This window comes from Ischnura elegans, chromosome 2 (genome assembly GCF_921293095.1).
Source record: "Ischnura elegans chromosome 2, ioIscEleg1.1, whole genome shotgun sequence".
NCBI classification, from domain to species: domain Eukaryota; kingdom Metazoa; phylum Arthropoda; class Insecta; order Odonata; family Coenagrionidae; genus Ischnura; species Ischnura elegans.
In genome coordinates this window covers 122,805,159-122,821,402 of record NC_060247.1, presented here as the reverse complement: position 1 = coordinate 122,821,402, position 16,244 = coordinate 122,805,159, and the positions used below count along the sequence as shown (strand labels likewise).

The 16,244-nt window shown below is 38.1% G+C and overlaps 2 protein-coding genes across 3 annotated transcripts in view; one reads left to right on the top strand and one right to left on the bottom strand.

The window, feature by feature from the left end:
- LOC124154556 overlaps positions 1 to 2,063 on the bottom strand; it is a 35,203-nt gene extending 33,140 nt beyond the window's left edge. Inside the window, exons 1-4 of one of the 2 annotated variants that reach the window (XM_046528368.1) lie at positions 1,999 to 2,063; positions 1,553 to 1,836; positions 1,054 to 1,410; positions 457 to 728 (exon numbers count right to left, since the gene is read on the bottom strand). In XM_046528368.1, coding sequence (XP_046384324.1) covers positions 457 to 728; positions 1,054 to 1,410; positions 1,553 to 1,633 — 710 coding nt within the window. In that variant the 5' untranslated portion in view covers positions 1,634 to 1,836; positions 1,999 to 2,063. The other variant, XM_046528369.1, reaches the window with a different exon arrangement.
- Positions 2,064 to 2,073: 10 nt separating this feature from the next.
- The window catches only part of LOC124154555 (fidgetin-like protein 1), a 19,063-nt gene continuing 4,892 nt past the window's right edge, over positions 2,074 to 16,244 (top strand). The window contains exons 1-10 of the mRNA XM_046528367.1: positions 2,074 to 2,254; positions 3,747 to 3,883; positions 4,959 to 5,240; positions 5,416 to 5,675; positions 12,681 to 12,832; positions 12,977 to 13,000; positions 13,085 to 13,238; positions 14,617 to 14,725; positions 14,866 to 14,983; positions 15,556 to 15,670. Of these exons, the coding sequence (XP_046384323.1) occupies positions 2,118 to 2,254; positions 3,747 to 3,883; positions 4,959 to 5,240; positions 5,416 to 5,675; positions 12,681 to 12,832; positions 12,977 to 13,000; positions 13,085 to 13,238; positions 14,617 to 14,725; positions 14,866 to 14,983; positions 15,556 to 15,670 (1,488 nt within the window). The 5' untranslated portion in view covers positions 2,074 to 2,117. The remainder of the gene's footprint in view (positions 2,255 to 3,746; positions 3,884 to 4,958; positions 5,241 to 5,415; positions 5,676 to 12,680; positions 12,833 to 12,976; positions 13,001 to 13,084; positions 13,239 to 14,616; positions 14,726 to 14,865; positions 14,984 to 15,555; positions 15,671 to 16,244) is intronic.

The window sequence follows — 16,244 nt, the reverse complement described above, 5'->3', positions numbered from 1 at the left end:
GTATTCACATCTCAAGTCAGTGAATATTGACAAAGATGGGCATAGCAGACGATCCACAATTTCAGACTACCCTTTGTGGAGGTAAGTAATATCATTTTGAATTAGGTAACTCACTTGGTACTCTTGGAACACTATATCCTCATGATATATTAGTAATGTGAAGGAAGTTGGATGCATTATCGCATTTGGTAAAGTTAAGAAATATATCACAGAATTAACACATATTTACAACCAATTAAAATTGATAGAAACAATCCACCCGCCAATAATCTGATGAAGAAGGAAAACTATGACAGTATAGAAAGTATTCACCAAGACTTTATGTATGCAAAGACAACAAATAAATCCTAAGGATAATGTGATGAAGCAAATAACATTCAAATGGATTAAATGACTGATCTAAATGGCGAATAAATAAATTTAAAAAGCAATAATCAAAACGTAAGGAGAACTGACCTGGTGTATCTCTCCAACCCTGCACGCAGAACAGCATTTGTGGGAAACATGGCACGGGAAAAACCAATAGGAATGTCTTGCATGTCTGCTGCACTGTCCCAAACATGGCCCACAATGCGGTCCAGTATGGGCTTATAACGCCCCTCTTTATCATCTACAATATAACGTAGTGCTTCCCCCCAGAGGTATCCTCCGATGGAGAATCCGTGTAAAAACAGAGTGGAGTAGCTCTGGTTGTAATGTAAAAAGCTCACCAACTCTCCAGCAACGACCTAAAACAAGAAACGACAATTTTTAGAAACAGGAAGCAAGAAAATGAAATCCATAGAAGCGAGGCAAAATATAATCTACGAGCCTGCAATTTTCAAGGACGTCAAGTTCTGCAAGGCATTTTTAAGAGCGGAGTACACCGAAGCGCTGCATTTACCTTTCAAATTGTTAACCTCGACATGACTGAGTATAGTTATCGTTAAATACAAACTAAACCACTCTCATCAAATTAATGATGAGCGCAAAGAATAGTATGACTTTCCATTTACCCACAACATACAATACAATCGATGATTTTTGCAACAAAAAAACTGAAAAAAAACTTACCTGACTCCCTTTCACCGGCCACAGTAACTGCCACGGCGTTAATCTCACAGTCAGCACATCAAAACCATAGTCTAGGTATAGTTTTGCAAATTTTTGGATATGCTTCGGACGACTCAACAACCATGGCAGAAGAACTACAAGGGACTTTCCCGGCGGAGGATTAGCTAAGACCAACTTCCGCTGCAAGCCTACTTTTGGCTCTTTTTCATTAACTTCAGCTATTAGACTTATTTTTTCTTTTCCAGGGGTAATTAAGTCCATGGCTTTGGTTAAGTGGCTCACGGTATAATTTCTTAGCGGTGTCCATGATTGAAAAATTGCACATGCCGGGCGGGGCGAAGCGATAGTTTTAAAAGGCTAGAAAAAAAAACGATGTTAGAGTAAAATAGCTAATATCACACAATGATTAAAAGAATAACTGCGACACCAAGTGCCAAAACCCCAATTGTTTCAGAAACAGCTGATTATGTAGAGAAATAAAAACACAAAAATAGCTTACCGTGACAGATCTCTGAACTGACATCCGGCCAAGAGGGGTAATACTGCAATTGATTACGAAGACTGTTCTTAGGAGAGTCATATTGAATTTACCATCAACAATAAGTCAGCTGATGTACTAAATATTATGTTGTTATGTTATGTAATACCCAGAACACTAAACACGAGGAAGACACCACAGCTACAAATGGCTCAACATATACACAGGATAACTGGCCGGGAACCCATCGTTCACTAAGAGCCGAGTGATGAGTGATCACCCGATTTACGTCCGCAAGGAGTGCGCTACGGTACAAAATGCAATGCCAAAGGTTAATCACCAACCCGACAAGTAACCGATTCTAAAAACCTCTCAAGAGTTATATGTCACAAAGATAAAACACTTGAACAAATTTCAAGGCTCTGAGTACAAAAATTAACAAATAAAACCAATAAAACGGAACTTACAATCCGATTAACCGGAATAAAATTTGTACAGTTGGAGAAATTTTCGAAACATAAGAATAACGAAAATATGAAGTGCGTCATGCGCGTCTTTGTACAAAATTGAGCGCCAGATTTTTGGAATGGATGAAGAAGCTCAAACTAATTTTCTCCATTATTATCAATCACTCCTATACCAGGATAATGGCAGTGATCCATTTGAGAGTGCCAGTATTCGGAGGAAATGCTTAGCCTTAGCATTCAAAGCTTCCCTGGAATTGTAAGGCTTTTTAATATTTTATGAGAGCAGCAAGTGGTGCAGATATGTTTGCTAGGTTTGCTATTTGCACCGGCGTTGGAGCATGTGAAATTACCTGTTTTTCATTACATATGGAAATCACTGTTAGTTTTTAAAATTTCAAATTATGGAAATAAATTCAGCTCTAGCCTGCGCAATTCCGTGTCCCGTGTTAAACGGCCTTTAAACCCCCGTTATTTAGGACACAATTGTGAATCGTGAATTAAGCGTTCAGAAATGGATCGGTATTTGTTTATTAAGAGTACTCTCTGTTTGACCCTGAAGAGTTAAGTATTTGCTCGTTTAATTTAACGTTGAAGTTTTGATAAATTTTTGGGTGTGATGTGTGGCTATCAATTGCGGAAAATTATTGTTGACAAACTCATCTGTGTTGATTTCACTTTATTTTAATCCTTCATCCATATCAATTTGACATTAATATGTACAGGTTCACTTACGATATCTCATATATATGTGGGAAATTATATCATGCATGTTATATTTTATGGCTATAGCCATGTATTGAGATTCCCATAATAGCGTAATGGTTGGTGCAGTGATGGACAGTTAACCATACCATGCGGTTATTTTTGAATAAACAAGCCTATGTAACCCTGCTTGATGCTTTCATATTGACCTTGTTGTGAGGGTATACTAATGTGGACGTCTTAATTTTTTTGTATTATCGAGTAGCTGCAGTCATTGAGTTGAAACAAAATCTGAAAAGCTTTATTGTCCTAAATTTCCTTTGAGATCCAAGATTTCTGAAAATTTCCATACATCACATCAAACGTGAGGCCCATAAATAACCATCAAAATGTTGTCCCTTGCATCTGCTGCATCTTACCTTTATGGATGACTTGATTTAAAATCCGGTCTTGAAATGTGGTAGGCATCATAGTTGTGCCGCTACAGAAGTTGAGCATTTTTCGAGGGATTAACCATTTTGTTTTTCTTGAGTTAAGAAATCAAACATCCCACTTTCAGCAGGAGAATCCGGCCTTTTTAGCTGACATCCTGTTCTGTGCCGGACAACATTTGAGGAATGCTTTTGTATTTCTTTTGCAAGTTAAAAAAACATCTTATTTCTGCAGTGGCATGCAATTCTTCTGCTTTCATTTTTAAAATTTTCCACCAATTGTAAATTGAATGCACAATTCCTCCAGTGGTTAACTTCTTCTTTCTCTGCAGAAATTCCCATTACAAGTTGCTGTTCCTTAAGGAACAGCAACCCGTAATGGGAATTAGTAATTACTAGTCGCCTCTGAGTCACTCCTCAATCCTGGGCATCCCTTTTAGTTCAACCAGAGAATTTTTTTTTAAACACAGTTGAAAAATTAATTATTTTAAGGAGGCAATTACGTAAATAAGTTATTCGAATTACAATTTCCTTTTCCATCCTAGACATTAGTTATGCTTTTGTTTCATGAAATAGTCGTTTAAACTATTCTATGTATTTCATTGGCTCTATTAGTCAAGACAGTGAGCTTACAGCAGCTGTCTTAGAAGAAAACCTTGATTTGTACTCTGCATTAGTGGATAGCAGGGGCCCTGGCAATGTGGACAATTATTCAGCCTCATCTTTGGCTCTGGCTTCTAACTGTAGAAATGGTGAGTGATATTTTATGAAAAATTCCATTTTCCTCACAATCCAAACAATCATTTCGAGTACCCAGGAACAGTCGGGGTTGATTAGGGGCCCTCAGCTAAGCCTTAAGGCCTGGTTACACGGTGCATTAACACGTACAAGTTAATGTACGTTTGCGTGAATGATTTTGGTGGACCGGAACGGAACATGTACGAATGCATGAACCAAATTAAAACAGGTTCTATTTTCCGTTCATGCATTCGCACAAGTTGGGTGGTTACACGGTGCATTTTGGCTTTCATTCTCGCGTTCATACATTTAGACATTAACCCTTACGTGCTAATGTATCGTATAACCAGGGCTTTAGGATGGGGCCTTCATTACCGAGGGATTCAGGTTTACCCCCCAGAAAAGTTTAGGAAATTGCATGCCTGGAAAAGGATTTTGATACTATTCTGGCTGTAAAAAACTAGATAATAGTTAATAAATGAGTAGCAAATACAGAAGAAAAAAATGCTATGAAAAGTGAGAATTCCACAGCTTACAAAGTTTAATGATGTGTCATGGTTCTATCATGTACTTAGTACATTTGCTCCTTGAAACTGCTCTGAAATCTAAAAAACTTCTGAAATAACCTTTTCAAATAGCCCTTTCAAGAAACCTTCAGGTTCTCCTTAATCTTCAGAGACTTTTATTAAATTTATTTTTCATGTAATATTTTTACTCTTAGTATGTATGTTGTAAATAAAGCAACTCATAAAAACATATAATTTTTTAATTGCAAAAAAAATTTGGTTCAAATATTCTGAGCCTTTTTTTATGACACTTTTCTTATGCATACCTCACTATGGATGTGAGGGTAGTGGGGGGCCCCCTGAGCTTTGGGCTCTCAGTGATCGTCAACCTGGCCAGAACGTCCCTGCAGGTACCTATACATCATTCATACTTGAGAGAATGACTATCACTTAGGCATGCCATTTTATGAGTCATGCCTACCATAATTTATTCTTATGTAGGTTTCTGACGAATACATCCTTGTCTGTTCATCTTCTTTGCGTCTTGCCTTGATTAATTTTCTTGTATTTCTAATCTTTACAGAGTGTTTGCAATGGAAAAGTTCTCTTAAAGAGGATGTGGAATTACCAGAACCATTAAAAGAAAGACTGCAGTGTAAATGTAACAGAGTCAATAGTGAAGAATTATCACAGCTATTTGATACTTCACAGATAAATTCAAAAAATAATTATCATTTTGCTGTGAATTCCTTCTCAAAACCAAGTTCTAGTGTTTCTTTTGATTTAGGAGAGGAAATATTGAGTGGAAAGAGTATATCAAATGGCCCATGTACCCAGAAAAATTTTCCTCCGGCTTCATCAAATGGTAAAGCTTTTCGTTTGCACTCTTTTTGTTCTTTTCTTGATTGGTTCATTTTGGTGTAGCTTGTGGGTGTGTATGTATTACTTTATTTTAAATGATCCAATGCACAAATTTTATTTCATCCTGTAATAGCTTCAGGTTTTAATACTGACTATAAGTATATCTTATGCTATTACAGTGCCCCCAAAATGGCCAAGCTGCTTTTCTGTCAAAGAAAGTCCCTCTTCATCAAACAAGCGGGTTTTCAGTGAAGTCCAGCAGTCCAACGTTGTTAGGAAATGTGAGACTTACCAAACTCCTTTTTACACAAATCCAAACAAAGTTCAAACCTACGGTAATTCAACAGAAGCCAGAAGTGACTTCAATCAATCAATTGATCAAAGAAATACTCCTGCAAGACCTGCCCCTGGTCCTTTCAAGACGGCTAGAGAGGAGTTGGTGAGTTCATAACGATAATTTTTTAAGCTAAATTAAATTTTTCTGTCATACTTTTGGGTAATTGTGAAGTGTCAGTAATAATGTCTTATGAACATTGAATTATCAAGAGGATCAGGGAGACGTGGAATCTTATTCCCAAGAGCCTTGGTTTAAATACGAGAAGATTTTGTTCTGGCAATTGCATTTTAAATTTTTTACTCTATTGCTATTTGGAGTTCCTACTCTGCTGCATAAAATTGCACCTGATATGGGCATGCAGTTATACATTTCCTGGTTGTTATATTCATTCTGCAAAAGCTCAGCGTGAATGGTCTTCAAAACCTTCTGCATTAATCATTGCATTCAAATAAAACTTTGTAAGACTTATCATAGGACGTATTTTAAGTATGATACCCTTCTGTTATTCTGTGCAATTGAATTTTTACGAAAACGAATTTCTAGCATTAATATTAACTGAGATAATGATTTTCTACTTGTTCAGTGTATTATATTCCTAGCTGTCTAAATCTTTTAGATTTCAGTTGAAAAGTGCAGGACTGAGGGTGGACCGAATTGGATTCTTCCATGTTTTGTTATTTACTTTATGTGTAAATGTATTTGTTCACAAAAATATAGCCAATACTATTAATTTACCGCAAATGTATTGTACTAGAGTTACTATGTATGTGAAATGAGTCGAACGACTGAGAAGAGGTTCCAAAGAGTGGGCCATATCCCTCGCTAAGCTGGATCTCAAGGAGTAGTAGCATGCTTGAGTTTATTGCTTGGTGGTGACATGGTCACTTCCCATCCCCTCCTTCGGATATAGCCAATTTTCATTTATTTGCATGGGAAAATCTGTGTCACCATTGGACAATAAGTGACTCTCAAATTAAGCTCTGATAGGGGTGGCTGAGCCATGATCTTTTATACGCAACCATTCAAGGTATTACTTGAAGACTGAAAATGACCGTATGATTCATCCTTAGTAAAAATTTCCCTTGGTTCTCAATACTTACTTTCCACTGGCACGCCACTTGGCATTGCTTGGGAAGGATATTGCACAGGGGAAACTTGAAAATTGAAATTCATGGGTACATGGGAGGATTTTTAGATAGTGGAACAATGCAGGTATGATGATGTAACAATGGAAAGTACGATTTCCGTATACTGGACAGAATCAGCTTATACCCCACCCCACAACATTGATCGTTAAGAGCGTCCGTACATACATAGACCAAAAATGTCATGTGAACTCATCCCCCAGCAAAATGGTTTGCAGGTACCCCTTTCCTGACGGTGCCTACAATTGGAAAACGTTTTACGTGCTACGAGTAGCATGAGAATATTTTAAACCCCTCTGTACTGAGCTCTTTTTTGGGTTGGGGTTACCCTGGTATTTTTGTCCCTCGGATTTGGGACCCAGCTCAATGGGGCACCCATCCCTTACCCTGGCCACTGGACTACACCCTCTAACCCTATCATAGCATGAATCCACGGTCAACTTATTGCTTTACCAGCATTTTTTTCAACCAAACATTGTATTTGATTTTCAATAATTTACTCCTCTAAAACAATTATTAACATTTTTTTAAGCGCTGTGGAATTCTAAATGGATTTCTAACGTTAATGACAACAAAGTTAGTAAATAAAAGGTAATAAGGCTATAAGTCCGGAAGTCCATTTTGTTAGTGTGTTATTTTTACGTTAAAATTTCATTTAAAAATTGCTTACACCCAGAACAAAACAAAGAATTAATTTCAAAGTACAAAAAATTGTTGTATGCAACAAAAATATCATTGAAAAAACTATTGACAATATAACCACTTCTCAACAGATTCCTGCGGTGAGGATGATCATGAATGAGTGGGAAGGTCGGGCTTTATTGCATGGGGAGTGGCCCTAAGGACTCACTAAGTTGGGTCTCAGGCCGGGCCTGAATGCAGCAGACAATAGGGTGGTTTCCTTTTATTTTTTTATTGCCTAAATCGAAAGATTATTACTCCTGGAGTACGCATTTCACACTTTTAGATTTTTAAATGACGATATCTATTTTTCGTGATTAAATGAAAAGTGAAAACTTTTAAGCGTACGAAAACGCAACGGCTAAGTATGAATGCCGGGAAAAGCCCGTGTGACGTCATTCTGGTTCCCGCTGTCGCAAAGTGAGGTGACCTTGGGGCGAGGACATGTGCGCCACAAGGTGCAGACTGCTGATGCAGGCTGCTAGCAGGTAGTAGATTACCCTGCTAGCAGGTAGTGCTTGGCTTAATTATGGATTATTAATACCTTATCAAGCGAAGGAAACTTTCTGACCATAGCCAGTTTTAATAGGTGGTTATTAAGACATGTTTCCCTGAGCTCTGTGCCTCATGCATGCATTGGTAATCTCAGACTATGTAAAACTCCTATCTACTCGTATAGAAACTAGGTCCCAGTGACGTCACCTGGAGTGGAATCGCATGGGCGCCAATCTGGCCTTTTTCAAATGCGGTTAGAATTGACCATTGCCATTCGCCTAATCTGAGATTTCTAAAACCAAATAATTTGTATATATTATGAATGCACTGATGGTGGGTAATGAATCGCAATTGTTGCCTTTCGTTTTCTTTGATGAAGGAAACTACCCTATTGCTACCTCAGCGGTCACTTCCTTTCCTTCCATCAGCTAGAGCCTACATCTGCTCGTTTGCATTGAAAAATCCACAACAGCTATGCCCAACGTCAGGTGTTATGGGTTTGAAAATTCCCGTCGGCTCCACCCTACGTCAGGTGCGAAAGGTCTAGGGGAGTGTAGAATCCTTTGAGTTATGTTTTCCCTTTGAGCGTGTCAAGAGGTGTGCCTGCCCTTCAGGATGTTCAACCTCCGAAGTTGTATGATGTGATGTAGCAGACGATAATAAGAAAATGACACAAAGGACGTGTCGGACACAATTATGGTCTTTGAGAGCATGAGATGCACCTACGTGCTAACGTTGGTTGTAATCCGTGCAGCCGTACTGAAATGCATGCACAGTCAAACAGGCATCCTCTTTTATATGTACATATATAGATGGAAAACTGAGTTAATTATTGCAACTTTGTATTTAACTAGGAATATCTTGCTGACATTTGCCCCCTCCTTCCTTTCTCAGTAGTCCTCTCTCTTGCTGCATGACAGGCGCAAAAGGACTTGTTATGGGGCAAGTACCCAGGGTGTAGGCTGTGGGGGCTTCAGACCTCCTTCCCCCTAATTTTTTTCGCTTGTGGTGACTACCTATAATCCATTTTCTAGGTTACCACTAACCTTGGAGCACTGTGCCATTCCATTTTGTGATGTCGTTATATTTCGTTATGTCTGCCAAAAACAAATTCTGGATTTAACTTACAGAATTTTTCTAGCAAAATATATTGTTTATTTAATGAAATCTATGGTTTTCCAATGCTCGCAGATTGGCAAAAAATATCAGTAAAGGTAGGCAACCGGCATACCAACCTAGCTCCCCGAGAAGCAAATTTATGCATATCATTCTGCATTTTCATGCTTTTATGAGGTTGAATGCCGTCAAAGAAATGAGTTTCTTAAGAATAAAAGTTTCTTAAGAATGAAACAAATCAAAATCCAAAGTGACTATAGTATTACTATGATATATTCTGGGTACTTCTCTTGATGTGACGTCACCGCCCAGTGGTCTTAATTTAAAGAAACCAACACCTGTTTCTCATTGCGATAAGTCAGTAGCTTCTTGAATGTTTTCTCCCAATACCTTTTTCGTCCCAGGCACGAGTCGATAATGATTTCCGATAAAAATAGCCAGATGATTGGATAGTCAGTTTTAGAGTGGAAGAAACGTGTAATTTTATCTTCAATTTCAATAGGCTTTCGAAATTGATGATCATTGTGACCTTGTGGTACACTTCGCCCTTCTAGCGCGCACGTGTGTGAACAACCAAAAATCGCCATTTTTTGTGCCGTCCAGTGGTCATTCTTTCCTCTCAGATAAGTCTTTATTAGGAAAAAATAAAATAATAGGAAACCACCCTATTGCTAATACTTTTTACAACCGGCCGGTCATTTCGCTCTCTCCTGATGAGTCGCGCGTAGCTCCCTGGCAGATTGATAAACATCCCTATAGGTATTGCGTGTGCATAATTTGGTGCAAAGCAATTTTTTTTACTCTAGGGAAAGTTTCGAAACTACGTCTATGTTTTTCGCGGCGTTGCAATAGAATGGTTTTCCATTTTTTCCGCGATGCCATCATGGTGCACGTCACGTTTCCCCGGCTGCACTCTGCAGCAGGGGCACAGCCAGGAATTAAGGCCGGGGGGGTTTTAGGTGCAACTAATACCGGGGTGTGTGGGGGTATGGAATACCCACCAGGATAAGCAGTAGGTGCGAGATTAATAAATTGCGGAATTTTAAGATAAACGGTTCAAAAATGGTGAGTTTTACGGCTTTCTGAGGGATATTTTATTAATCCTTACACTATTCTATTAGTCATATCAATCCAACTAAGTAAAATGGATTAAACTTAAATATTTCTCTGAGCTCAGAGGGGGGGGGGGGTTAACCCCCAAAACTTACCCCCCTCGCTGCGCCACTGCTCTGCAGTAAGCTTATTAAATTTCTATTAACGCTTTCTTATTTGCGAAAAATCCACAGAGGAAAAATCATTCGCCTTGACTGGGATTCGAACCCGGATCCCTCGATTTCCGGCCGAGTGCTTTAGCCAGTTAAGCTACCGAGGCGTCATTCTCCCCTGTGGAAATTGGTGGACTATACCGGACAAGGTGGTATGGACTGCTGAGCATATGATGCGACTAGAAGTCCAGGTCGTGCGCATGGCGCCACAGCCGGAGAGCAAAGCCCGAACTTTGAACACTAGAGGTGTTCGCTCTGGACTTATGAAAGTATACCGGGACTAGCCACGGTGATAACTTTTTACGGAGTCACCCGCAATGCACAAATAGTGCGAAAAATCCACAGAGGAAAAATCATTCGCCTTGACCGGGATTCGAACCCGGATCCCTCGATTTCCGGCCGAGTGCTTTAGCCAGTTAAGCTACCGAGGCGTCATTCTCCCCTGTGGAAATTGGTGGACTATACCGGACAAGGTGGTATAACTGGCTATAACGGTAGCTTAACTGGCTAAAGCACTCGGCCGGAAATCGAGGGATCCGGGTTCGAATCCCGGTCAAGGCGAATGATTTTTCCTCTGTGGATTTTTCGCACTATTTGTGCATTGCGGGTGACTCCGTAAAAAGTTATCACCGTGGCTAGTCCCGGTATACTTTCATGCTTTCTTATTTTCCTAGCGGGATTTGGAGAGTTGGACAGTGGAATAATAAAGTGATACAACATCGCCTCTTTCAAGTTTTCGTCAAAAACGTAATTAGAATCTCATGGAAAAATCATTTTAACCGATTCAAGGCCTCCTGTGGATTTTTGCACTTAATTGATTTGGACTCCTAAGGATGGGACCATGAAAATTTTATTATTTGGGGAGGTACAATTTGGATTTGAGGGGCTGTGGGGCTCTATCTCAATAATAATGAGCATGCATTTGCATTTTAGGTAACTTAAATTAGGGGCCAAGTCAAGTTAGGCGACAGGCTGAGAGGGGAGAGTACAGGCTTAAGCCTTACTTAAATTATGTCCTTTGTTACTACGATTCCTGTACCATCACATTTTCTGGCCACAGCAGAGGCTGCAACCACTCCTTTGTTGAGCGAATTCCACTTATTGAGAGTTATGGAGATTTGAGATCCTACTCTCTACCAAACTGGGATTAATAATTGGAGGAGTCAAAATTTTCATATTGGTTTAACCCATTTGCTTACTAAAGTGTTAAGTCGTCCGCTAATTTGGTCCTTTCTTACAAAGGCAGCATTTAGCCATTTCCAGGTAAACAGACCAAAAATAAATATTATTTCTGGCTTAGCAACTCCCAAGAAATATGGCAAGCCAATGGGTTTGCTAAAAGCGTACTTATGAGGTATTTGGCTTCCGATCAGTCAAATGTAGACAATATCTTTGTAACCTCTTCATTTATTGCCTGGGTTACATTAACCCAAAGTCAAGATCCTAGCCACATTGACACATCCTTTCTTTTAAGTTCACCAATTTTAAGCTATGTTTGGTCCAGACTGAGGTGAATTAATTCATACCTTAGCTGAGGTGCTTGTTACCCCTGTGTTTTAGCGGAGAGAAGGTTAAATGGCCAAAGGAAAGGTCTAAATTCTTGGGCACCATTCAAAAGCCTTTACCATTCATTCTTCTAGTCTTCCTTTTTTTAAAATTTTTTTCTTCCTTAATGACTCCAGAAATTGAGGCATAATTTTATAAAACCAGTTCCTCAATATTTTGGCTGCATGTGAAAGTTGAGGTGGCTTGAAGGTCAGTGTGTGGATGTACACCTTGCTGTATTTGTCCTTAATTCCTTATACATTACTGTTTTGCCATAGTTATAAATTCAGGGAAAAAAAATAGACTGGAAATCATGGATAAGTTAGGGAAATTGGAAGCATCATTTGTGCACAACTTCTTCTGTACCCCCTTCATTGTTCATCTGGGTCTTGCCAGAAAAAAAACAGCGATTCTTAATAATTTAATTTTTTAATTTTTTTTTATTTTAAAGAAATAGAACCACGTATACTTGCCATTTTATAGTGGCCAGGTAATAATACATAAATTAGAGGACGAAGACGCAATACAACATGTAGAAAACAATAATTAAATTTACAAAAACAAAAGTACAACAAGAAACTGCAGTGACAGACTACTTCGGTGACAGATAGGATAGGGAAAGGCTTATGAAGGATTTCAATGGAAGTGCAAAGGGGTCGATGTGTGGAGGGAGTGAGTTCAACACAGAAGTAACGCGGTAGAAAAACAAACGTTTAGTAAGTGAAAGTCTAGGAATGGGCATGTGGATTAGCGGATGAGAACGGGTAGGGCGGGGTGGAACTTTAAAATTGATAAAAGAGAGCAATGCAATTGATATCATCAAGAGAAATCTCTCACTACCACTTTTCTCTATTGAACAGGGAATCCAGAATCAGAAGAAATGGTCACGTGGCGGTGGACATAGCAATGGCAGTAGCAGACTGAGTGCGGTGAGGACTCAAAAGTATTTGGGAAACAGGAGGCCTGTAAATGATGATTTCGTTCTTCCTGTTCGAAAAGAACCAGGGCAAGAGTAAGTTAATGACTCATGTGTGCAGTGAATCTAACCTTATGTTTGCTTAAGTTTTGTATTCCTGAAAAATGTATTGTTTGCATTTATTTATTTTTAAATGTTGTTGTAGCTTTCATTGTAATAGCATCATTTTTATTTTTACAGGAAGGACTCTCACAGTTCCAACAGGTAAAAGCTAAAAAAGATTCAATTACGTGTTGCTAGTTGGCAGCTAAAGGTATAATTTTCATGATTTATTATATCCTTTGACAGACGTCCTCATTCTCCAGAAGTAGTGGAAGATGAGAGGTTGAAAGGAATTGACCCAAAAATGGTGGAACTAATTCAAAATGAAATAATTGACAGTGGAACTCCTGTGGACTGGAGTGATATTGCAGGATTGGAGTTTGCTAAAACCACCATTCAGGTAATGAATGCAGCAGCATGATGAAGTTGTCACTTCTTAGTATGCAATATGTAGAAGTATGTTTTTTACAGGAAACGGATTTCAAAATGGACATGAAAGTTTCTGCCTAGTCTAGACCAATGAATCAGAAACAGCATATTTGAATATTTTCTGTGAAGGTCCCTTTTTTATGAGAAATATTTCAGTATGCTGATTTTGATTCCAAGCTGATATCAATGCTCAAATTGAGCTTAAAAAGGTGCAGAAGTTTTTCATTGACATCTTTATTGTCATATTACATAGTTGGTGTTATGCTTTATTTCATTAGCTGTATTCATAAGATAGTAAGGAAATGGTCTTTTAAGGGATGAGTTTATTTATTCATCTTAGCTTTAATGAAATCCAAAAATAAAAAAGGAATGGATTGAATTAACATTAAAATGTCTGTTTTCCAAAAAATGGACTAAGGATGGCCAAGTGTATTCATGAAATAAAGAATATACAGACTGTCCCAAGGGTCGTGTGTCATTTTTGACCTGTAATTTAGTAACTTTCCATTGAGCAATGTTCATGAAAATTGGCACACTTATGTGGAAAGGTCCTAAGTTTTGTTGAGTGTAAGCAAAATTTTAAAATTTTGACCATTTGACCTCACAATTTGGGTCCAAACCAAAAATTTGAATTTGCCTTTTGGGGTTTCAATGTTAAAAAAATCGAGATAGAAAAATGTCTGAATTTCATTGACCAAGATGTCAATTCTTATGGTTTCGGACCCGAGAAACCCGAAAATAACACTTTTATTTACGAAAATTCAACCGTTGACCCAGTAAGGTCACCGTCAAGGTCATAAGGGTGGCAAAAAGAAAGGCATACCGACAAAGGTGTCGATCTATGGGTTTTATAGGGTGCCCTAGTCATTGGTATTGTCCAAATAACCGTATTATTCACTAATTGACCTCCGAGGGTCACAATGGGGGTCAAAGGTCATAGAATTAAACGTCGGTCCATCATGGCAACCAACGTGTCAAACCGTAGGTTTTGAAGGGTGCCAAAGTCGGTTAGGCAGTTCATAGATCTGTGTTGTTGGTTTTTTGACCTCGGAGGGTCACAATGGGGGTCAAAGGTCAAAGAATTACATGTAGGGCCATCATGACAACCAACGTGTCAAACCATAGGTTTTGAAGGGTGCCAAAGTCGGTTGTATATACCTTATATACCTAAAGTGTATATACCTTAACAGAAATTTACTTGATTTTGGCGCCATTGATTTAATTTCTTGGGAAACGTAATTAGATGATATGGTTGTATATAATGCAATGTTCATGTCGTAATAATGTAGTATGCTAAAACCTAATGACTCACTACAGTTTTCTTCATGCAAGAATACTTTAATTCCCAGGAAATTGTTGTTTGGCCTCTCTTACGGCCAGATATATTTTATGGGTTACGTGGACCGCCTAAAGGTATTCTGTTGTTTGGTCCCCCAGGAACTGGGAAAACTCTTATAGGCAAGTACTACACATAGCCATAGTTAATATTCTAATTTTCATGACCACTATTTAAATCTTGGGATTTTGTTGATACTGAAAGTTATGAGTGCTATTCAATCAGCATATTTCTATGTTTTGGCTTCATCATTACATTCCAGGAAAGTGCATTGCATCTCAGTCCAAATCAACTTTCTTCAGTATTAGTGCATCATCACTAACATCCAAATGGATCGGTGAAGGTGAAAAAATGGTCCGAGCCCTTTTTGCTGTAGCAAGGTGATTAATTTGTGCCTCAGATTCCTATTTTAATGATGAGGTGATTGTGTAGAAGCGAACACGAAATAATAAAAGATTTTATGAGTGACAGAAAATTGTTACATGATGTCCTTTATGATTTCGTTTTCTATACATCTTTATGCACACGGCATTTAGCACCCTCAAACATTTTGCATGAATTACCTAAACTGAATCCAGCCATTATAATAAATGCCTATATTCTCTACTTTTAGGCTAAAAATTCTTCTAGTATACATCGTTCCCTTTCAATATTTTTTAAATCAAGAATACATGTCAAAATTTACAGTCATTAAATAAATACTTATTGTATCTAGTAATGCCTTTCATATAGAATTACTAATCTGCAATTTTGTTAGGAGGAGCCAATTTTTACAATCTATACACTGTATGGAGTCTCTATTGTTGTGTTTAGATGTTGTATGATTTCATGAAGGGATGATAAATTGTCTGCTACCAATATGTTTCTTCTGAATCCTCACCTCTTGAATCAAAATTTACACATTTGTTTTCGAACTTATGATTGCTGTGAAATTGGTTTCCTCTGCTTACAGATGTCATCCCCCAGCTGTTATATTCATTGATGAAATTGATTCCCTGCTCTCCCAAAGGAATGAAACTGACCATGAAAGTTCTCGTCGGATAAAAACAGAATTCTTAGTTCAGCTGGTACGTATGTCATGGAAGTCATAAATAGTAGTGTACATATAGTGTTTCATTCTCTAAGGTGGATATTTGGCTGTTTTTGTAACCAATGGGATGTATAAATGTTCAGTAGTATATGACAGGTTAGGTTTTCTTCAAGTTTATTTTACTAGGTCATATAGGTTAGTTTTCTTTAGTTATTATGATATACCATCTTACAACGAGAGCAAATCTTCCCACTTCAGCTCATCATAGAAATAAAAATGAATGATAACTATTCCCATAGGATTAACACGTTGCGTACTGGGGTATTTAAATATAGAGGGACGACGTACGTACTTGGGTAGAGTAGTTGAGATTGAAAATATGTGCCAATTTGGGTGATCTGCCTTTGGTATAAACATGGTTAAAAAGCTAATGTTTAAAATATAACTTTACCTTATCAAAGATAGCAATATGTCCATTCATAATAAGTAGCAAACAATAACTGAACATGTACAACCAAAAATCTTTATTATGCTTTAAAATTGTACAAGTAGACGTGCCCAAATGGCGAGAATATACGTCATCAGTCCGGAACGCTCGGAAAAAAAATGAC